Source organism: Notothenia coriiceps, unplaced genomic scaffold (assembly GCF_000735185.1).
Source record: "Notothenia coriiceps isolate Sejong01 unplaced genomic scaffold, NC01 NC01_scaffold00007211, whole genome shotgun sequence".
NCBI lineage: Eukaryota > Metazoa > Chordata > Actinopteri > Perciformes > Nototheniidae > Notothenia > Notothenia coriiceps.
Window position 1 is genome coordinate 1 of NW_011339912.1, and position 24878 is coordinate 24878.

The 24878-nt window shown below is 39.1% G+C and overlaps 1 protein-coding gene across 1 annotated transcript; it reads right to left on the reverse strand.

Moving 5' to 3' along the window:
- Window positions 1–11353: 11353 nt before the first annotated feature.
- Window positions 11354–19673, reverse strand: ehf (ets homologous factor). The gene is made up of 9 exons (XM_010769406.1): window positions 19477–19673; window positions 17214–17328; window positions 16485–16742; window positions 15320–15364; window positions 15160–15204; window positions 14999–15061; window positions 14841–14879; window positions 14535–14730; window positions 11354–12101 (listed from the first exon to the last, which is right to left on the reverse strand). The coding sequence occupies exons 2-9, from the start codon at window positions 17287–17289 to the stop codon at window positions 12002–12004; spliced, it is 822 nt and encodes a 273-aa protein (XP_010767708.1). The 5' UTR covers window positions 17290–17328; window positions 19477–19673; the 3' UTR covers window positions 11354–12001.
- Window positions 19674–24878: the final 5205 nt, after the last annotated feature.

Here is a 24878-nt window from a genome sequence, read left to right on the forward strand (position 1 = left end):
ACGACCAATCATTTTAGCCGACCCGGCTAAAGTAACTGGATGGCCTACCTGCCTGTCAGCCTTCCATCTGTGCACCACCTTATCTCGTGGCCTCATTGATGATGCGCGTTTGTGTGTGATGGAGGAGGGACTCTGTAAGAAAGTCTGAAGGAAGAGGCATATTTTTTCCGGCTGTGTATTTTCTAGCGCACTCAAGCTGGTTTCTCCATTCTTACCTACCCTACCTTTAACTCTTTTTAGGGTGCAGCTATATGTTTTATTTATTTCAAAGTGGGCCCATTTTAATAATATTTTTTTTTCCTTCAAATGTGCAGAGGACTCCCCAAGTGCTGTGTTTAATTTATTTTAAAGTAGGCCTGTGTATTATTTTTTAATTCTCCTTATACAGTAGGAGTTCTTTGTTTCTTATTAGAGGTTAACAGTTTTATATAATGTAACAAATAGCCTAATAAATGCAAAAAAACTGTAGTTTTTGTCTGATATAACAATAAATACAACTGTATTAGCTATGAAATATGTTTCGCGGCTCCAGACAAAAAAATGTTTTGGAAAAAGGAGCAAAATGGCTCTTTTGGTCAAAAAGGTTTTCCTTGATTTAGATACATGCTTCTAAATCAAGGAAATGCTTGAATGAAACCAACTTGTTTAGCAGCAATTTAACTTAAGTGGCTTCATGTTAGACGTCCCCTTATTAACGTACTGCAAAACAAATAGAGCCCCGTAAGTGTAAGGCAATTATTTCCCAACTCTTATTATATACACCTCGGTCCGCAACCTCAGTGACCCTAATGGAAGGTTTAACCACTTTAACTACCTTTAAGTACACTAAGGCTGGAAAGCAAGTACAATCACATCACCAACATTACATTCATCAACACATACAACTTTTTCTTAAATGTATCTTGAATGTATGAAAAAAAAAAGAAAAAAGTTTCTACTTTTGTTGCTAAAACCTTGAATTAATTGACTGTAATACTATTATATACATTAGTGTATTTTAAGTTAAACAAGTTACTCTTACAATCAATTTAGGTAAATGATTCAGTATTCTGTCAACACTGCAGACATTTGCAGTGTGTACCAGTGAAGACTCACACACACTGTAATGCAATGAGTGTGACTGCGTTTCTGTACCTGTGGAAGTCCTGATACTGCAGCTTGTTTTCTCCTCTCTTGCCAAAGAAGTAGGCCTGCAGAGTTGTGTTCACACCTTCCCCTTCTACCACTGGTTTCTGTAGACATCCAGGGAATATACAATAAGCAGACATTACTCTCCAGTGATGCTGAAGTTGATACCGATCCTGCTGAGTTTAAAGGGAATATGAACACCCACCTCTGTGCCTTGAGGAGCTCTCTTTTTACTGGTCCCAATGATTTTCTTCAGCTTCAGAAAAAACAGAACAGAAATATTAAGATATAGCTACTGAAATACATCTGATCAAAAAGTCAAATTTGAACAAACATCATTCTTCAATGTAAACTACCTAAAATAATAAGAGTATGATAATAATAATAATAATAATGGCTTTAATTTATAAAGCACTTCATATTTGCATTCAAATCCCGAAGTGCTAACATCGTAAAAAGAATAAAAAGCAATAAATAAAAATAAATAAGTAAAAAGAATAAAATAAGATAAAAGGGTGATAATAAGTAAGTAAAATGTCTAGGGATAGGCTCTATTGAAGAGGTGGGTTTTGAGGCCTTTTTTAAAAACCTCCACGGTCTGTGATGCTCTCATGTGGTCGGGGAGAGCGTTCCACAGACTGGGGGCAGCCGAGCAGAAGGCCCGATCTCCCATGGTACGGAGCTTAGTCCTCGGGGGTTTGAGGAGGTTTGAGTTGCTGGAGCGGGTGGTAAACACATGTTTAAACAATAATTATTTCTGGAACAATTAATGACTATGATATGATATGGGGCTGAACAATTAATACAAATCTGTATGTAACCGCAATATCAATTAGGGCAATATTAAATCGCAGTAAGAACCATATTTGCTAAAGGCTAAATATGTGTCGTATATCCTTTTGAATCAACGATAGCGAAGCTGCAGAGATATCCCGGCCTACAAATAATTTTCTACAGACTTACAAAGCATATTTATTTAGTACAGATCTTCCATAATCATTTATCGTATTTTTCAACGATTATGAAAATAATGATACAAAATGAGCAATCCCTGTCCATGTCATGAGTCATATCGCAATATCAGTCAAAATGATTGCAATTAGTATTTTTTACCAAATCGTACAGCCCTAAACCCCATGATGAATGTAAGTGTAGCTAAGTAGCATCCCGGATGTGTTAAAATGTATCATTCTCACTTACACATACATGTTCATATCTCAGCCCGAGTAACATGGCAACACAGCAGAGCGGCCAATCAGAAATCAGTTTGCCGCCTCCTGATAATTGAGAGTGGCTGAGGCGCCTGGCTGAGCAGAGCTGCCAAGTCGTGATGTATAGTAACTGCCATGTTTCCTTGAGCCGATTAGCCACCAAAGGCCCTCAGGTGCTACCAATGCTCAGCCCTCTGCCTTACAGAGCAATGTGATGTCATCAAATAAATGATTAGCGCTACAGTTGGTCCATCATTATGAGATAAATAAATGCTGTTCTCTTTAAACCGATGAGCACAGATGCAGACGGTGTTAATGTGGGGTTTACGTACATATGGACCAACCTGAGGAACCCACCAACTTGCTAAAGAGTAGACATGGCAGGTCCATTAGAGAAAGTGCAGCAGAAATGTGTGGTAATGAGAGCTTAGAAGAAATGACATATTGTGATTGTTTTACCTTCCTTCTTCAGCCATTTCACTATGTTTCCCTCCTCCATGGTGGGGGAGAGTGCGGGCATTTGCACTTGGACTGGACTGACACCTACAGGACAGAAAGAGAAATATACAAATCACTTCATGGGTCATCAGGCTTAAAACCACATCAGACATGGTTCCATACAAATTGTATTCAGGATTTCCCTACAGGCATATCTTTCAGCGTCAAATAGGCAATGTGAACGTCAAAATAAATCAAGTAACACCCCCAGAAGTAGCAGTGGTAGCCTGAGGCCTCAACATATTCAGCCTGGGTGCAGGGCACAGGAAGTGACAGTGCCACTATGACTGAATGCCAGCAGGTCACGTATGTCATTTTGATCCTTGCTGACACTGCACAAGAGGCAATCGTATTCTTTCAGGCCTTTAAGGGGCATCAAAGCCCCCTACTGTCACCATCTGTAGTCACCGGGAAGGTCAGAGTTCAAACGGCTCACAGCACTGTGGTGGACACTGAGTCTCCATTCTGCATGCTGCCAGAGGTATCACTGCTTAATGCATAATGCAGTCATTTACGATGTATTGATAGAGAAAATTATAGAGCTAAAGTTAATGGATTAAGCAGATGAAAGGATTCTTTTATTTTACGTTTTTCAGTTCAAATGGCACCCATAAGACCTGTTGGTAAAGGCACAGGTTTCTTAAATATTCAACATAACTGATGAAATAATAAAATAACTGAAATATCCCGAAATGTGGTCTTCTCTAACCAGCAGTTTAACGATTCTATGCATAGGAACATAGCACTTTTAGTTTAAAGTGGACCTATCATGCTATATTTGAATAATATAGTGTAGGACCATACCTACAGTGGGGCAAAAAAGTATTTAGTCAGCCACCAATTGTGCAAGTTCTCCCACTTAAAGATGAGAGAGGCCTGTAATTTTCATCCTAGGTATACCTCAACTATGAGATCCAGAAAATCACATTGTCTGATTTTTAAAGACTTTATTTGCAAATTATGGTGGAAAATAAGTATTTGGTCACCTACAAACAAACAACATTTCTGGCTCTCACAGACCTGTGACTTCTTCTTTAAGAGCCTCCTCTGTCCTCCACTTGTTAACTGTATTAATGACACCTGTTTGAACTCTTTATCAGTATAAAAGACACCTGTCCACAACCTCAAACAGTCACACTCCAAACTCCACTATGGCCAAGACCAAAGAGCTGTCAAAGGACACCAGAAACAAAATTGTAGATCTGTGCCAGGCTGGGAAGACTGAATCTGCAATAGGTAAGCAGCTTGGTGTGAAGAAATCAACTGTGGGAGCAATTATTAGAAAATGGAAGACATACAAGACCACTGATAATCTCCCTCGATCTGGGGCTCCACGCAAGATCTCACCCCGTGGTGGGTCCCAATGAACACAAGAGTGATAGGGTGAGCAAAAAATCGCCAGAACCACACGGGGACCTACTCCAATGACCGCAGAGAGCTGGGACAAAGTGTAACAAAGCAACCATCCCAGTAACTGAACTACACCGCCGCAGGGACCCAAATGCCTGCAGTGCCAGACGTGTCCGTCCCCCCTGCTTAAGCCAGTACACTGCCAGGCCGTCGAAGTTTGCTAGAGAGCTTAGATGATCCAGAAAGGAATGGGAATGTCAGATGCTCATATGAACCAAAATAGAACTTTGTTAAAAACTCACAGACGTGTTGAGAGAAAGAATGCTGATCACCAAAGAACACATACCTACGTGAAACAGGGGGGAAACATCATGCCTTTGGGCTGTTTTCTGCAAAGCGTGACCAGGAGCGACTGATCCGCTGTAAAGAAGAAAGAATGGGACCCCATGTATCATGAGAATTTGATCTTAGTGACAACCTCCTTATTCCACCAGCAAGGGCCATGGGAACGATGAAAACTGCTTGGGCTATTCAGCCCATGTACTGACAATGGATCCCATAACCAGCGGCGCGCACAAGTGCAAGCTNTCTCCAGCGCTTTGGAATGGCAATGTCCGTGGCTGTCTCCTCCTGATTGGTGGAGTTGGCCCAATAGCCGTAGCGCCACTTCTGTGACGTCACAGAAGTGTTCAAATCTGGATCAGCCTGTATCAGATCAGTTGCAGCCCCTTTTTAAGAGATTTGGGTATGGAGGAAAATAGAGTGGGTTGTGTTTTCTGACACTTGGTGAGTTCCCTGGAACACCGGGGACACATATTCATGCATAAAAGACGTACAAAAGTGCATTTTGCATGATAGGTCACCTTTAAGCTGTTTTAAATCAAAGAAAGTATAACATAAATCTACATTAAATTCAAACTGTCATGTAAGTAAAGGGATCAGAAAGGCAATGATTAAGACTTTTTTCCAACTTAAATTAGACATTTAGACAGAGGACATGTAGGTTTTGCGGCGGTCTTCCGTCATGTTGTGTGCTGCTGCCACCTGCTGGCAAGTACAGGTCAATTATAGTATAAAGCAGTTTGTTACTTCAATTATTAATATTTGCCTTCAGTATCTGAACATTAGGAATACCATTTTCCACTGTCAAACATGTATATTTTGTTGTTGTGTGTATCAAGAAAATATGTTGACTTGATTGCCTTAAATATATTGATATATCATTTAGACTTAACATGAATCCCTTCTCTCTGTATTTTGTGTCAGTGTGTTTTTTGTCACCAAAGCTGACTGCTTTAACAAGAGTTTTTTCTGTCAGAAATTCTGACATATCAAATCAATAATGGCTCTGAATCTGCATGCTTACTGGCACAGTTTGGATCAGAGTAATCATTAATGTGATGAGGTAAATCAGTGCTTTGCCTGGTCTGACACCGAAAACAATCGACTGAAAAGATGAGTAGCATAGTAGTCCAAAGTCATAAATAAATGCCACATTGTAAAAGACAATTAATCAAACATTCATATAACTCTTGGTTCTCATCACTCCCCTTACATTATCCTCTAGTTTTTTCGCTAAGCTACGATTTCCACCCTGAACATTTTCCTTTGCCTATAACTGATAGTGACTACCGTGCGTCTACTTGTTATGCAGTCAGAGGTTCCTGACTGCTCCTCTCCAAAAACTGAAGTCACTTTTAAGATTTTTAGGATGAATAATTGTTGCATACTGCAGTGAAAACCTTAGCTGTGTATTGTGTATGGTGTGTATTGTGTATGGCAGTGCAGTAACACAGATCAATGTTATGCTAATCCAATGGATGGTGAAGTAGTTGGAATTGTTCAAAAGAAAGTGCTAAACAGAGCTGAATACAAATGTTTTCTAAATCTATAAGTGCTGTTAATCAGACTTCTTTGTGGAACTGTCCATTATGTCCAACAACTTGTGAACACCTACAAATGTATTCTAAATAAATGTGGCATTGCATTAAAGGAACTGTGCATACTGTTTTAAGAGTGAGAAAGTGAGATACAATTATCTCGATCCCACTTGGAAGGGAAGGGAGATTCACCCATTGGAAAACACAATAACACTATTTGAAGACTGGACAAATAAGGCTTTAGGTCAGATACAAATGTCTATGTGACATTTCCAGAGGCTTCTGGTGTAACTAATGTCATACCTGCCAACCCTACCGATTTGGGCGGTACTAGTCTACCACTTTTGACATGTTTCTACCGCCTACCGACTTAGCTGGCTTTCCCTACCGATTTTCAATTTTCCCAAACTATAACAAATAAAAAAGACACTACATAGACACTGGACTCGACTTTTGGCGGACACCGTTTGCAGCGTGTCTCTGATCGCATCATACAAACAGTCCTCTGTGTTTCTGAAAGAGAAACAACGTGCAGACAGGGGGTAATGCTGCCTTTCCTCTGCACCCCCGGGGCTGATGGGTAATCACTCCCAAAAGAGTGAGAGAACAGAGACGAGGCATTTGAGTCCTGCAGGATTTCCCCGTTAGTATCAGTGTCTCGAAAACACATGTTGGTGACTGAAAGACATCCAGTGTTTGGTCTTTTCCTGAAGCATCCTTCACCTACAGTGTCTCAACTGAAAGAGGACCACAAACACACACAAAATCTAATACCATTTTGAGATTTGGGGATATTTATCTCCCAGTCTTTCACTTTTTCTGACTTTTTCAACACCAAAAATGTCATTAATGTCTCTGTTTAGTGAACTACAGCAATCTGAAAGCATGTACATTATTTATATCACACTTTATCAGTAGACAAATGCAGGAAATTACTTTTGTAATGCAGTATTTTCTGATTTATGACGCAACACAAAGATATTTCGCTCTGTGCAAACCTTTGACTCTAATATGTAAACAACATGAAACAAGAATATGAACCTGGCTTTATCCAATGTTCACACAAGAGTTCTACATCCTGATCCTTGATCTACACTGTCTCAATTGAAAGAGGACCATAAGCACATTAAAAATATAATAAAATGTGGAGACTTTGGGATATTTATCTCCCATTCTTTTACTTTTGGGGCATTTTACAGACCAGACATGTCGTTGATGTCACTGTTTACCAAACTACCACTTTTTCTGAAAAATGCATAAAATGATGCAATATATGTTAAACACATGGTTTATACATGTAATTACTGGGGTTCCATTTCTTCTGATTACCTAATTTGGGCGTGCACATTTGCCATGCGCAAACCTACCTCTTTTCGATTTGGAAAGGTTGGCATGTATGCTAATAGTGTCTCACATTTTAAAAGATGCATCTATCAAAGCTTACAGACCTTCAACACTTGCTGTTTGGTGACAGGTCTATAACTATTTTACTCAGAGGCAATTTTTGGATTACGTTGTCCCTCTCCTAATACCTTAACACGTCAAAACCTCTCAAAAAGTCACAACAACCTTTAGTAATTTGTAACACTGTCATGGGTGTGCAATGACTTGACCACAATTAGTCCTACGTTACATTCTCACATCATTTTTAGACCCCGCCTTTCTGTTATTTGAGGTCAAATAAGGACCCTCGTTATTCAGGCAGGAATACGACACACCAGTCCGCATATTGAACAAACCCGTTGTTTGTTGTAATGTCACAAACAATAACAAAGGAACCTAATTACACGATTAGAGTTACCAAATGTATAAAAACGATGATAGCATCTGTCAGCAGCAGCAGCAACAACAACATCGATGTTAGCGTATTACTGTCAACACTCACCGAGGATCCATGGGGACCGAAAGAAGTGTCTGACATGCTCCTGCCATGGGTGCGGAGCACATAAACATTTATTAACATTAGATAATTTAAGGCCAAATAATATCCCTTGACGACCCAAACGCAAGGAGGCCGCCATGTTGTCGTCCTCCGTCGGTGAGTAGTGTCCAATAAAATGCCTGTTAGTAAAACGGCAGGGAGGCGGGAGTATAAGTAAACATTATAATTATAATAAACCCTGTTGATATGATCAGCTTCAGATACCTTTGAGAATCTCTGATGATGTTTTATCTTATGTATTTACATACACTATTATATATATATTGTGTTAGATATAAATGAGCAGGATATACATAAATAACTACTTTGGGTCCTGCGAGGTCCTTTTCACTGTAGTTCTGTTGCGTTCAATATCGGTCGAAATTCCAAGTGCTCACTTGTTTACTGCCCTCTGCTGGGGGTTAGGCAAAAGTCTTCTGCACACTTTTGAAATACTTAGGTAAAAATCATTCATGGCGTTGCATTTTTTGCTTTCCTTATTCATGGTATGCATCTTGTGTTTTCATTTTTTATTGCATGTTTGTTTTTATGCTCTGATTGAAATGTTTTATTTCTAACTATAAAGCATCTAATAGTATTTAGAAAAGTCCTCTATCAATTAATCAAGTATTATATTTACATACATTACCAACATTAAATTATAGCCCAATTATTAAATTGTTGTGAAAATGTGTGCAAACAAGGGGGTCATTTTGGTGAGTAAATAATCATCATCAAGTTGTTGGGAAAAAAATATTGATGGTGAGTCCAAACATTTGACCAGGAATTACACTTCATAACGAGACATCTTTGGATCCTAATCAATAAATGTGTTTTTCTCTTGTTAAAATGCAAAAGGAGACTATAAACTCCACTTTGTCCTAATTTCTTCATGCGAGTGCATGACCTAACATAAGGGCTGTTTTATTTGAGTACAAATGCAAAAAGAGATAGTTTGATTGGTAACATTGCTAATGTTATAAAGCAGTGTGTTACTTCTAACTAGACAGTGATCTGCAACAAAGCAGAAACACAAACACACACCCTTGCATCAGTCCTAATCTCTCCAACTCACAGTTTGGGCTGAATGCCTCACAGGTCCATTTGAGTGTGAAGGGAAAATGATAAGGGGGCCTGATAAGATTTGGCTGTGTATCTGCTGAGAGAACACAATAGCCCCACTGAGCAGGACACACAGACACAAATCCCAGCTGGCTGTCTTTATGCTCATGCTCAGCCTATCTTTCATAATTTCCCTGTTCTTCCTCCAGAGTCTATCTGATTGAATTAATGCAATCTTTTTTAAATAATAAAGAGCCTTTGCGTGGCTCATTCAATTTGGAAAAATTATTTTCAGACATGAAGATACAGTAATTCCAGGGAAGATATGGAATATTGTTTTCTTGCTAAACAAAGGCAGTCATTGCTTCATCAGAATACAGGTTTTTGCTAAATGTTTAGTCATCAGCCAAGACAATCTGGCCTATTCTTTTAATATTCATGTGCAACAAAACCACTCGTCGCTAAAGTAAGTTACCTGGATTAAATATCACCTCTCAGCCGCATTTGTGAGTTTTTCTTCCTTCCCAGTTCACTAACAACCGGTTAGGCTGCATGTTTGTCTAAAGGTGCTATCAGTGGCTTACAACCAAGTGTTGTGAATACTTGTTACGCAGGTTTAACGGTGCTTTCCCAAACAACACATCATCTTTCCTCAAAAACAGTTGATCAGAAAAGTAAAGGTCACCACACACACCCAACTCTTCACATATATATTGCATGTTCAAGGCTTCTGATATCTGATTTAGATCAGATTTGAGTGACCATCATGGATCCTCACACACTGAGGGTATGTAAAGCTTTGGTTTGCATTAACAGGGCAGTGGTCTGAAAGGGAAATCTGGCTACTGTCTCTTTGTGCTTCATGGGTAAGATCATTCTAGACAATTTGCCTAACTGTTAACTTATCCTCACCCAATCACATCAAACGTGTCCCCAAGGCACAGCTCACGGCAGCATCGGTTAAAACTGAGGCCTCATTTCAGACGCGTATCTGTGCCTGTGATGATTAGATGTTCATCTCTTTGGGTCATATTAATGTTCATGTACAATCCTTTAAGTTTTTATTTTGTGGTTAACAAATACAATGAAACATTAGAGGTAAAGGGTAAATAATGCACAAATACTTTGCATAATGGCAAATGTGTTTTGTTTTTGACTGCTGAACTGTTGCACTTACATGATCAAGCTCTCTCATTTTCTGTCATTGTTCAAGGATGTAAAACTTGCATGACATGTATCATCTTAATTTGTATTCAAGTGAATCATGAAAACACATCTTTGTTTATTTTTGTGTACATTTCAAATGAGGGGCCTTAATTAGTGCTGCTCTAGAGAAGATGTGAAGTGTGCTTTATTGTGGCAACACAGAATCAAAACAATGGAATATGATGGAGATGTACTTCAATTTGAAAAGCATTGTCGCTTGTCTCATGTAAAGTAATATAACAATATGGCAATCAGCAGCGATTATAAAAATCAAACCAGGAGCAGTCCCTGTTTATATCATCTCTCAGTTGCAATCTTCTTTCTTTAATTTGATCGTCAATACCACACATGTAAAACTCCTTTAACCAAAGACTGTTTCCTGCTGTTTGTCAGAGATTCCATCAGCCATGGCACTGGAAGATTGATGCCTGCTTCTTGAAAATGGCATGAGGCGTTATTTCCTCACATTACATCCGTGTTGGTAAGTGCCAACAATGTGTGGGAGCAAAGTGACAAAACTGAAAGTTGGTGCAGAACGCACATTCTTTTAGGCTATCAGGAAAGACAATCACCGGACATGGTGTCAATCAATGCCACCCTGCTATGCAAAGAAGCGTTACTAAAGCCCGATAAATCAGAGCGAAGATTAGACCACATTTGCTTTTGAACACTGGCTGAAGAATGGAGCCTTGTATTGGCACCACTTTTATCTTGTTGGCCTGTCTGCTGCCTGCAGGAACCAGTGTGGCAGCTGTGGCACGCCTTGGCGAACAATTAACTGCGTGGCATTTTACACTGTCATGATATTATAGAAACGATGCACCATCTCTGAGAGCATGATTTTCAAAGTTAAGCGTGAAACAGATTCACGGTGAACAAGGCGTTTTTTGTTGTTGTAAGCCACACAGTGGATCTATTTTTTTACTTAAGTCTGAAGAAAAATGTCTTCAATTGAATTATTAATGCTGATTAATGTGGTTGATCAGAATAACATTTATTTGACGAATAACAATTTAAAGTACAGGAATTGTACTCATCTTGTTGAAAACAATACCACAAATATTGGAGACATGCAATCCTGAAAAAGGACATTAAAGTAAAAACAACACGCTTTATTTGTATCAAACATAAGCAAACATTTACACACTTTCTTCACAGCTCAGTGAATGCAAAATATCATGGAACAAACCAAATAAACAAACCATTCTATTATGTTGATGTAAATATGTATCACTTGTTTATGTGTTGTTTGCTTCATACAGTAGCTGTATTGCACTCATGGAAGGTTGATGTATTATATATAATTATATATATATTTTTATGATGATCAAGCATCCTTCCCAAAGGACACTTCACAGTATGAATGTCAAAACCTACATCGGTTTGCCATGTGTGTTTTGAATGCTATCAACATTTGCTCCTTTGGGACCTGTAATATCTGAAAAAAATGCAATGTTGGCTGTTTGGGATATCCTTTTCATAGGTGAGACGTAAACACACGGGCGTAAAAGAGGTTTGGCTGCTGTCATGCTGGTTCAATAAACAACTTTAATAAGGCACAGTAAAAAAGATCTCAGTTAAGTGTCACAACACAGGGATGTATGTAAAGAAAGACAAATAATAAGGCAAACATATAATTATCAACAATGTGTAAACAGTTCAAACATCTTTTTCAAACACGGTACATCAAACCTACAATCAAAAACATATTTTGCATATAAAGAAAACATAAATAAAAAAAATTGTCACTTGTCTGACTCCCTCCATCCTCTTGCATTCCTTCCAAACTTGTAAACCAGTCTGCGACCGTCTACTCGCTCCAGGATTTCTCTTTTGTAGTAATATCTGTAATAGAGAACAGACGAACATTTTCAGACGGATTAAGAATCAGTTCATTACAATAATCTAAAACGTCTTTGAAAACATAGAGAAACACAAAAATGCAGTGTATAATTTGCAAAGGAATCCAGTAGTCATTGAATTACTTGTGGTTATTCTCTCGTACGTCTAATACAGGGGTGCCCACAGTTTTGGGCTGCGAGCATCGGCACCTCGAAGTGGCGGAGAAACTGTGGCGCGCTTACACTTATTGTGCCGCATTTGCCAGATGAGGAGGTGAGGATCTTTCTTTAGTATAATTGTATACATTGGAAGGCTGGTAATCAGCTCGCCGGTGATTTGCAGCTGGCGCGGTTGACCATACATACGTGGTGAACTGCGTTTTAGAAAATACGAGATGTCAGACTGGCTTACCTGTACAGCAATCAAGTGGCAAAATGCCATAGTAAGGATGGATGATAGGCTAACTTTTTTCTTTTTCAATGCCATGCGATCTACCCACACTACCTTCACGATTGACGTATTGCGCACCCCTGGTCTAATACATCTTAATAACATAAATTACAGCGTATTGTATTCTGAAGTATGGACGGAAGCATATTCATAGTTAAAGGATCACTTTGGTGATATCCATTCGTTTTTGATAATGAAAAGATCCTTTATCATTTATAATGACAAGTACTTTCTACAAAAGCCTCATATACTGTAACTTCATACACAGTCCCATTGAGTTAGGAAAGGAAACACATGAATTAGGCGTGCAGTCGCTCTGTGTTTTTACTTACAACAAACCTGAATTCCACCTGACTTTTCACCATTGTGTAACATGCACAATTCTATGTTACTTCCTTATTTATTTCAGGTCTAAAGTATATTGGATAAGCCTGCGACTTGAGGCTTGCCAACAACAATGCCGCAGCTCCTGGGCATAAAGCCTTTAATGCTCTTGTAATCTTTGAATTATGAGTCAATCCTACGTACCGTGTGGTGGTGAAACAAGCACACCAAATTCACAGCAAAAAATGAGATAGTCCCCCAATTTCATCCTGTTTGATTAATGATCACTTAAAATGACATCAACTAAGCATTTTTTTTTATTATACTTTCAACAGACTATTTTGAGACAGTTTTTAAAGATGAATGTCCTTTAATAATGTCTAATAATGTCAGTATATGAACAAAATGATTGAAAGCCACAGACAGGCAGCCAAAGTTAGAGAGTTTTGGTTTGTCATTATTTTTTAGATATGTGGAGCGTAGCAAAAGTATGGTTCTGTCAGCCTTCCCTTTCACTTTTGTCATCAAATGATCTTTGCCTTTCACAAAAAAACCATGCATACAGTAGTTTGTCCTTCCCTCGATTCAGTATCAGCTTTCTGAATTATACGTTTGTTTTTAACAAGCTTTTTGAGGTTCTCCGATTACTTCAACCATTTTCTTTGTACTCCATTGAATATGAAATGAAATTTAATCAGAGCTATCGATTACTCCTGGTTTAAATACGATTCGTTTTCATTAAATGTTGTAACATTTTCAGATATAGCCAAACTGATTTTGAAATTTCCTCCAAGTTCAGTCACAGGAAATTGAAATGATAGGAAACTAAGTTAGTTTGGATGTTATCCCATTGCTTTTGTTATCCATAGTACCAATCTTTTTGGTGATGCAAGCTGCAAATCCTTCTGCTGCACCACAGTAAATAGAAAATCAGCTTTGGTGGTCACACTGACAATACCTGCGGGCACATTTTGTAGTTCCCAGTGGTTTGCATGACAATGAAATTAAGCTAGTTAGATTAGCTCATTTGAATATAAAGCTGTGACTATTGAAGGAGCCGGATAGCTTTTCTGAGGAGAAGGCCATCTCAGTTCGTTTGGGAGAAAAGTGAAAAGAAAAAACTGTAGGTAATCAGTAATGGGAAGAATGTGCTTTAAAGAGTTGAGTTTGCTGTTTTAGATGGGTAACTCTTGCTCATGTCACCCATAAGCATCTAAAGTTATTTCAAAGTCAATTTAGTTGTAACTGTTTCAGTGGCAAGTGCATTATAAGCTGCTTAAGTAAATTGGATTAGGAAGATCACACAAGCTCTGCCAAACAAAAAAAAACCTCTATGTGCATGTGGGATGTTAACTGTATTAAAGTGAAAGAACTTTATTTCTGCAGGCAAGTTTGACTCCCTCAGAGGGAAAAGTAACTTGAAGAAAAGCAAAAGTATAACCTACATGATAACATTTATAGGCCACAGTCTCTACTGAATACAGTGCATTAAAATCAATGAAAGCTAAATGTCAAGAATGTCTCAGAAATCAGATCTCAACTCAAATGACAACGTTTGGGAGATATCACATCTGTATCTGCAGCCTTTTTTCTCGAATGATTGATAACCAATGTCTGGTTTTATATTTATGTGCATGCGTTTTATGATAGCTGCTGATGTACCTCATCGCCCGGCTTAGTTTCTCGTAGGTCATGCTGCTGTTATTCTTCTTCTTGCCCCATAACTGTGCCACTGCCTCTGACTTAAGGAAGCGGAAAACCCCCTCTGTCCGATCCTCCCACTTGATCAGCCCGGGGTTTCGCTCCGGGTTCAGCAGAATGTCCCTGATGAACTCCCACAAATGGGTCCCCCTTGGATCTGTGGGGACAGGAAGTAGGTTGAATGGTACAAATGAACATTTTACAATATTTACGCTATTGGGACAAAGAGAGGATAATAAAATTTACAAACATTCTGATATTACTTACTGTGTTTCTTGACCTGACGATTGAAAGACCTTTTGATATCTGAGAAAAACAAATACAATAATTCTCTCATTTATTCATTTATTTATTTGTATTTGTCCAACTTTTATTGCTGTTACATTTAAAGGCATGTTGTATTGAACTTATTTTAGATTCCTCACCAGGGCTGGATGGGGTGGGGGAGGCCACAGGGGCGAGGGGGTGAGTCAAAGGATCGTAGATTTCTAAAATAATAGAGGCAAGAAGAATCAAAGTCAAAAATTGTATCTGGGACATGAAGATTAGAAAAAAAAAATAAAGCAGACCATCAAATGTAAAGTACCTCCAGCTGGATAGCTGACATCTGGAAATGGACAGGAGAAGTCTACTATAAGGAGGGAAAGAAAAGGTGCAGAGAATGACAGATGGATTAATTGGATTCAAACAAATATCTGTTGACATTTATTTTCTTTACTGACTAACAACTTGTTTGAGAGTCTTACATTCTGGTTTAAGTTCCAGTTGTCCCAGGTCCACATGGTACTGCCCTGTATATTGGGACAATAAAGATAAAGGAAGTGATTTATTTGAACTGAAATCAGGGAATTCCAATTGTGTATAGATTGGATTTTAACTTCCTGCTTCATATCGAGCTATCAAACAGTCCCAAATGCCTTTTTAGAGAAAGTCATTAAACTTCAGCACATTCAGTTGAAATATATTGAGTAGCTGTATGGTATATCTAGTAGATAATGTTACTCTTAAAGCCCAAACACATGATGGTTTGGTTTTATCAGTGAAATTAAAGCTTATCTATTTATATAAAGCAGTCTTTTAAAGGATTGAAAGGTGGTTCAATACAAATCTGGGATAAAAAAAGGTAGAGGAGTAACAACACATATTCTTCAACAGGACGGAGTCTGATACATGTAATCAAAAGGTTGATAACCCTTAACACTCACATTCCCATAATGTTACCCTTTACGTCAGCCTATCGTTTTTTGTGGTAATTATATACTGGTATGAAAAACAGATGGACAAGGATGTCTGATAGGTTAACATGTAACACTTTGTCTGAAGAAACTGAGCTGTTTTTTCCCAGCTTGTATCAACAATAGCAGCTTTGTGCTCTAGCTTGGTTCGCATTGGATGTCTCTCTCACCTTGAGGTTAAACCTGTTGTGCTTAGTCCCTTGCCATGACTGCTGTTTATAAATTCCTTTAGACATTAGATAAACAATGCTGTTCTGATGTCATTAACATATATTGTTACACAAGAATAATTGTATTGCTTGAATTTCCTCAAAACTACATTTGACACATTTCTATAGTTAAAAGCCCAATGAAGACGCCTTAAGCCTCTGCGCTCAACTTACAACTTTCAGCTTTCAACTCTAATAAAAAAAAACTGTGGAACAGCCAGCTTGTTTCTCAGCTTTAAACTCCCTCTGTGCTTTGCTACTGTAGGAGACCTGCTAGAGCGAGAGAAAACAACAAATCCATCATCTCCCTCGCCCCCTATACAGCACTGCCACCTCTGACCGGCTCTGTGATCCCTACACAGCAAGACTCAACTTGAATCACCCGGCTTCTCTTTTATTGGGACTAATCATCTTCCTTCCCCCCCCCCACCCCCCCTTTAGTCCCCTTATCCGACTCTTAGACGCACCGCTCCACTTGAGATCTGTGATGCTGTGGAAGAGAATGGGTCCCACGCAGCCGGCAGCGCGGAGGAAGTCCTGGTAGCTCAGGCTGCACAGTTGATTGCCGTCCATATCAAAGTTTTGGAAGGGAATGCTGGAGGCATCGATCTGGTTCACGTCCATGACCTGCTGCAGCCACTCCCACACCTGGTATTTACTCCAGAACTGAGGCTGATTGTCACGAGTCCACAGATGACTTGTGTAACCAGACATCACTAAAGGAACTGGAGACAGACATGAACACATTGGAAAAAAACTTGTATGTCTACATCAGTGAATTCCTTTTGTTTTGATGTAAATACAAATGCTAAACATGAATTCCCCTCCTGAAGGTATTTGCTAATAATTAACCCACAGAGCAGTTTACTGGAAGAGCTGTTGACCTACTTCTCAGTCAGGAATCTCTAATATGCGTCATGTGTTTAATAACTTTGAGCTCATCAGGTGAGCAATACATTAGTGGCTAATTGCTGAATGCTTTTCAATTTGCTTTGCAGTTTTATATCCAGCGAGAGAACTGAATTGTTGAACTCAGAGCAATCATAGTATTTTCAACAGAACAAATTAGCATATATTCTCAAAGCATTTTATGGTTGTATTCAGACAAAATAATTAAGTGATTTACGTCAGTGAGGAGTGCATACTTTATGCCAGGAAATATAGTAGGCTTAATTAGAGTTGGTCATAAGCCTCACCATCAGGGTAGGAGTTATTAGGGCCCCAGGTGGTGGTCAGCTGGCTCTCAAGGGCGGTGGTTGAAGTTACACTCATGTTGTAGCTGAAATACTCTGATGTACCATGGCCCAGGGGCTGAGGAAGGAGAGGAGTAATTTAGTATATGTATCAATACAATACAATTACAAGTGTAACTATAATTCATAGGTTCAAATATTATGTAGTGATATCACTTAAAATATTCATAAAAGTAATACATCAAATATAATAATGCTCAGTTAGTCTATTCAAATAAATGTCTATGTTCATTAAAGTGATATATATATTGAAACACAAGTTTAGATTTCTAATGTTCCACCAACCCAAGCTGGATTCAGACTAAGCAAGAAGGATTCACAGGAAAAGGGTGAAGGCATGTAATACAACAAAACCTTATATCATTGATTTACGCGTCATTGTTTACTTTTTGCTCTCTTTGCTTTGTGTCAGAGCAAATACAAACCGAAAACCCTTAGAGATGCTGCTTCACATTTAACGATACAAAAACATTGGGGGTCTTTAATTGTGAAGAAGCAGCTACAGGAAATGCAATGTGTTGGTCAATGCAGTGATTAAAAAGCATGATAAAATCAGCCAGGATGTTCCAATTGTTCAAATAAGTTGAATAATAATGTTTTATGTTTGTATCCAGCCATGCTTATTAAGCCATTCAATTGCACTAACAATAGTTTCACAATGGAAATCTATATCAGCACAGTTTATGGGTTTTGTAAGCTGTCCAGTGGACTTGCAGAAAATACATATGAATGGGTCAGTTAAGATATATGTTTTAATGGAGTCCTATTTGCTGGGGAAAAAATGTAATCTGTTTGCCATTTCTGTAATCACATTGGTTTTTGACTGTTTGTAGTGCCTTCAGTAAAGGCTCAAAAAGGCTAAATAAACATAAACTTTCTAACATGCTGCTGTTTGTGGTTTTATTTATTTTTTACACTGATTTTACATATTACCACTTTGTCAGTTGAGTTAGTGTTTTGTAGCGAACGTGTTACACAGACCCCCCATGCATTACATTTGCCGTTTGTGCTGTATACATAACATAAAAGTAAATAAAAGGCATGTTTCAGACCTAACCAAAAGTATATTTGCATCCCATGTAAATAACGCTCTGAATTTCAGCAGCTCCACTGTTTAGTCCAGCAAGAAGGGTTGACGATGTACAATAGCTGAGTCATGACAGACACTGTTCACTGCCAATATATTTGGTTTTATGTTACTCTGTTCTATGGTAATGGATTTTGAAATGTTGTAATATAACACCCTTACTGTTACGGATTAGTTTAGTTTTCAATATTGTTGCCGTAATAGGGAACTGCTTCACTTTCTTCATTAGCCTACTACAGTGTTGTTAACACAGTTGACAATCCTTATTGGAAACATTTTCCAACATTTAAAAAAAGCTCCCGCAGTGAACTTTAATTGTTTTAAACCGTGCATTAATAATCTTTCTAAGATGAGAAATGTCAACGAGTCGGCAAAAAGCTATCAAAGGTTATCACGATGGGCAATCCACCAACACCTCACCGGTTGCCGGGAAGATCTTGGTCACAACTTCATGGCAGGTCATAAACAAACTTAAGCCAAGCCCTGTCATACATAAAGTGCTACCAGCCTTACACAGACATAGAGACACATTCCACATTTTAAAGATCTGGTAAATCCATTTTATGACATCTTAAAATCAAATTCCTGATTAGGTTTCTCTAGTAGATAGTTACCACATGTCATATTGCCAATGTATATAATTTCCTCAGTTGACAGTCCTCTGTGTCTTAATCCTTACCATTGTAAAAACTGGTATCGAGGAATCAGCAAGGATTATATGTAACAGTACTTAAAAAAGAGACATATTAACCGTTAGTTAAAAAAAATACTCCATTGCATATGCAATGGTTATGAGGTGAGGAGGTAAGCAAGCCATTCACACAAGGACAATAAAGTCCGTTACTGTACGTTTTATTTCAGTAATTGTATCCTTAGCATTTTACCTGATTAGATAATCAGTTTTTTATTTTTCCAGTATTTCCACACCTGTACATCCTAAAAATAATAGATTAAAAGGCCAATGAAAAAAATAAAATCATTATAACTTCCCACAATAGTATCAAATTACATGGCATTAATACACACTGAGCCTATTAGACTAGCCTTCAGTTTGATCATACTGTGTTCAGTCATTTTGAAAAGCTCTGCTGGTTGCCCAGCACTAGTATGGCAGCTTACCAGAGAAGTAGAATGGGGTAAAATCAGGCCTGAGGTAGATCCTCTCTCAACACCGCTGAATATAATTGATTTCTGGAGATTCCAATACTATAGAGGACTAGTGTTAGGAGTAAGACGAAGTGAGTCCTTGTGCTTCACAAATGTTTTGAATTAACAAATGAAAGTATGCAGACACACTAGGTGCTGCCCCACCACAAAAGGTTTTTTATCCTTCTAACTTCCTTGTCCCTCACCAATTGGCTACCTGTCCTTGCTCATACCAGGCTGGCATTTGCATAATTCACACCCACACACACACCTGGTGTGACTTTTATTTTCCCCATTGGCACTGTTTCCTTGCACTTGCTCTCACACACACATACACTAAAGCAGAAAAGCACACTCCTGAGGAGACGCATAAACAGGCATGGTTCCAAACACACACAATAGCCCATAGAGAATACACCAAATTGCTGAAAGCCATTGTTCATATAGTTGCTTAAAATAGTGTTTAACCTTCAGAGAAAATGTCCCCTGTGTTATTATGTTACACAATATTTGCTATATGTATTTCATTAGGACGAACGAGGAGCTGACAGTTTAGATAAGAGGACCTGAGAGAATTTGTTCCTTTTTGAAAGTCGCTGGAACAGCATGGTGGATAAACATACGAAAAATACCTTTACCAGGGTTAAACATTAACAAATGCCCTTAAATGTGTCTTTTCACACAGTAGCCTCTTTCAGTTTCGAATTTGGAAATTAAATTTGCGCTTTTAGGGTGAGCTTATTTAATTTTTGCTTAAAGTTATGGATGCCTTACCCTTGTCATTAGTATATCGGACTCTTAACAACTCTTAAAATTATTTTCAACTACATGCAGTGATCTACCCAACAGGTGACTAAGAGAAGACTGACAGATGTCAATAAGCTATGGAATGCCCCCTGAAAATCCCAGGGAGCACACGAACAGCGGTGACAGGAGTTGAAGATCAAAAGCGGGTTCATAATTATATACCAATTCCTACATGTTTTGAAAAGGATAACAGTATCTATGGAGAAGTAAATGTGTTGAAAAAGTATTTTTCCTGAACTCCCCGTTATGCCACCGTTATCAATACTAAAATATCAACTGGTGCTCTTGACTAACACAATCAGAGGAAGTTCAAACACTCTATTTTTGCTTGACACCAATTAGGGTTTGGGCAAAAATGTAACATCTCTGATCTAAGATCTAAATCGGATCTAGCCTTGTACTACTACAATACCTCTTGGGACCAGAGGCACTAACAGTATCATGTTGATCATTGAAGTGACTTTGAGCAGGGTTGAACCGTATAATATGTGGAAGCAGGGAGAAATCTGTGAGAAAGTATGTCAGGGTTCTCCCGGTGCTTGAGTCTTATGGAGGTAATCAAGAGGTATTGCTACACAAATATACTACATTAATTTGCTCATATGAAAAGTCACATCACAATCATTTCTAAATGTCAATATTTATTTACCTCAAGGGGCCTGACATTAATGTCCTTGTACTCATTCCATAGATCCCTGTGATCAACAATGTTGGCTTAGTTTAGCACTCTCAACAGTTCACACTGAGCTCACTTTGGAAGCTCTCACTCTAAATATGTGTGTGTGTGTGTGTGTGTGTGTGTGTGTTCAGATGTATTGTTGTGTCAGGGGAGCTTCCTGCCTCTCACCTTCTGCTCCCTCACCTGTTATCAGCTGTTCTCCGACACATGGCGGCTCTCCCTCAGCCTGCAGCCATCTTTAGCAGCACTTAGAGAGAAAGAGGGGAGAGTGAGGAATGCTGAAGTGACAACAGAACAAGAAAACCACAGTGAGAGAGGGAGAGAAAGATGAGAGGAGGTAATGAGAAAATCTGTGAGCTCCCAGCTTTTGTCCGAGGTCCTTTGTCTCCTCCTCCCTCTCCTAGTTTGGGGCTGGATATGTTAATGTAATCACCACAAACACTGTCTCCATCTATCTGGCCTAAATTGAACAGCCTCACAGCTGCTCCCAGGAGTCTGGGGCTGTTAAACAGAGCAGGAGGTGCTGAGTATTTATCCTCGNACAGTATACAATGCAGTCTCTCACCTCTAAATATGTGTGTGTGTGTGTGTGTGTGTGTGTGTGTGTGTGTGTGTGTGTGTGTGTGTGTGTGTGTGTGTGTGTGTGTGTGTGTGTGTGTGTGTGTGTGTGGGTGGGGGTGACTTGGACCCCTGCCCAAAGCTCAGCCTCGGATGTAATGAGGGAATTCAGTGTCAGCATGATTATCTCTAAGAGTTGCCCTCATCTCTTCATCCACGCCAGATCGCTACAGTGCTAATGGTAAAAAACACCGCCCATCCTGATTTCCCTGAAACTCTCTGAGACTTTCCATACCTGCATGGGTTACAGATGATTCGCCTAAAGCCCTCCCTGTGGCCCCTTTGCAAACTCTTCGTAGCACATGTGCTATTTTCTAGATTTTTCTCCTATTTTCTGTTTCCCATCCTCTTTCGAAAGGGTAAAGTGCCCCAAGAGTGTAATTTGGGATCCAAGCCGTGTTTGGTGCCATCCCACCGTGAATGCCTGACCAGACTTTACTGCATTAAGATGTATACGCCCATCAGCAGTTAACTTAAGTAATACACTCATTATGGCGAATGGTTTAGCCTGCTTCGAACTTTTTTAGTTTTTACCCTATAACCCTATATTTGTTGCCATGTCACAAGGAGAGCCTAGTATTTGGCATCTCATTTCACGGATCTTCGTTCTGCTTTTTCAGGGTGGATGTGGGTCGACATATGCAGAAGTCCACTGGGGGAATAGCAAAAGCGAGAGAGACAGAGAGATCAAAGTCTGTCACATCAACCATGTGAGTCAGCCTACCAACATCGTGAGAGGCAGTAAAGACATCTTCCAGACAAAAGAAAATGTCATCAAAATACAGGCATTATAGACAGTGTCATCTATTTTTGAATAGAGAGTCATCGAGGCTTATGTCACCCTCCAATAATAGTACACTTCTGATCCATTTAAAGAGACGCTTATAACTTGCTTAGTGGTGCTGTGAAATATTAATGCTTTATTTGAGGATGCGGTCAAAAGTTTCTCTTTGACAGGGACGGCTGTCAGCGCTGTCATTCAGAAGAAACAGACATGACAGGAGGAGGGTACAGTTTGCATGCTCTAATGAACAGGAACTTATTAGCAGGAGTATGTCTATTACTGTCCCACTTGCCTCCCCTCTTTCATTAGCTGCTTATCACGCCCGTTAGTGTCTTCTTTAATACTTCACATTTTGATTAGCATATGATCCGAGGGGGAAAGACGGAAAAATCATTTTATTAGTGTCAATTACTGCTACAAATGACAATTTCACTGCCTAAATTGTAATTTCACGTTTCTTCCCTGTCAAAGAACAATGGCTGTGTAATTACAGTAATGAGAAGTGCAACAGAAAAAATGAATTATTCACAATCCTCTTCCTTTCTTGTTCTTTTGAACTACGCCATGTCGGTTTGCTTGTCATCTGGCCGGCGGTATAAATCACTCTGCACTGAGAACACAGATTCGGCATGTCTGACAGATGATATGTTCAGGTGCAGGAGTCTTAGTATCATGAATGCTGTAAAAAAAACGTTTCACCTGCAGGAGCTTCAGTGCCCTTGAATGTGGGTCCCTCCTGTGCCTGTAGGGGACACTGTTGTCTCATACTGCTGGAGATCTCTGAAAGCAAGGTTATGTGATGAGTGAACAACACTGATACGATATGCGAATATGTAGGCAATGAAACATGCTGCCTGACAGCTTTCGACTACGATGTCAACGGGTGGTGCTACCCATATAGGTTACAGTAACCTACATACACCATCTCCACCAAATCCTGAGGGAAATATCTCAAAGGTGTAGGAAGGATACATGAGAGAGGAAGACAGATGAGAGACGCAGAGGGTCAGTGCAGGACCGGTTTCTTGTGACATAGCGATACTGTACAGCCAGGGGCAGCCCCTTTTGTTTCAATTAAGAGATCTCAGAGCTGTACTACCAGCACAGTTTTTCCATGACATCAATGACTGTGTGTCTCTTTTAGTGTTCTAACTACAGCAGGTACAATAAATCAATGAACCAAAGGGAGTTTGGATGTTATGCATGAGATACTTATCTATAGTCAGTGTTACCTACAGTTCCCCCTTAATATACTGTATGTACATCTTCTTCCACATAGTGTAATATGCCTGGCTATAAAACCAATTGACCGCCAGGGACAAAAAATCTAAAGTTGAAGTAGATGGTGGTCGGCACGCAAGACGGAATGGATAACGTACAAAAGTTAATCGATATCCCGGACAGGCCTTATAGCCACCATAGAGCAAGGACCACCAAAAATAAACAATTCTAACCAACTAGACTAATGGAGACAGCTATACAGTTCATGTTTCCTCGGAGAACACATGAGTTTGTGGTCTGCTTCCTTGATCTGGCAGTTACCATTCCACAAACTACCCAACTGATCGAAGCAGTGGTAGACTACTGCCATAATTGTGCTAAGAATGATATGTTGTTGAGGTAATATCTGTTTTTGCACTTTGTCCCTATACGTAATAACTACTTATAATTCAAGCTGACATAAATAATATGTTTATTTTGTACAAACTTGTTGAAAGGGGTCATGTGTAGTGAAGATCATATTCAAATGGACTTTTCCATAGCACTCAGCTTTATAGAGCGGAGTTATGACGAACAGTGACTGAATGTTTCGATTTTGCATGCCCCTACTTTACTGTTTAGGTTCCCTCTTACCGCTCTCATTATTCAAATACACAGTCAGCTGTTTTCAGTGCTGAACTCACTGTATGAAAAAAACAAAACAGAGTTTGCAGCTAGCTGGTGGACAGATTGAAGCACTAAGCACGTTCACCATATTAACATCCAACAGTTATTATATATCAATGCTTAAATGGTAGTTGGCTGGTACATATTGTTATTTGCACACAATTTGCATGCTGAGAATTAATAGTCACTGTTAAATATAAAGATGAAGTCAGCAGGCTTGGTTAGCAGATTGTAAATATCTCCAACTGCATGGTTTCACATTTATAGAGACTTCATGGAAATAGTATACAAATAAACAGTAATAGATTAGATGTTTGTCGGTACAGCATTTCTCGATCTTGATAAACAATCAGCAAGGAATATTTTCCATTTTCAGCTTTAAAAAATCAACAGGTCAGTTTTAGACATACAAGTGAGTGCAATGCAAGGATACCAGCCAGCATTTTGGTGGAATCAGTGCTGAACACAGAGTGGCAGTGGAATGGACATTAAAGTACATGCGCTGTCTGATTGGGTAATTAGTCGGGCGTTGGCAAGGCTTGTGGGTAAAGTAGTTGCCATGGAAACATACAGTATGCCTCTCATCTGTGTCCACCCCTC

Coding starts and splice junctions, on each gene's coding strand:
- ehf (XM_010769406.1), bottom strand. CDS start 17,289: ATGAGTGTAACTTCAACCACCGCCCTTGAGAGCCAGCTGACCACCACC. Junction 16,743..17,213: donor TAATAACTCCTACCCTGATG/GTGAGGCTTATG, acceptor GTCTGTCTCCAG/TTCCTTTAGTGATGTCTGGT. Junction 14,731..14,840: donor TCGTCAGGTCAAGAAACACA/GTAAGTAATATC, acceptor CTGTCCCCACAG/ATCCAAGGGGGACCCATTTG.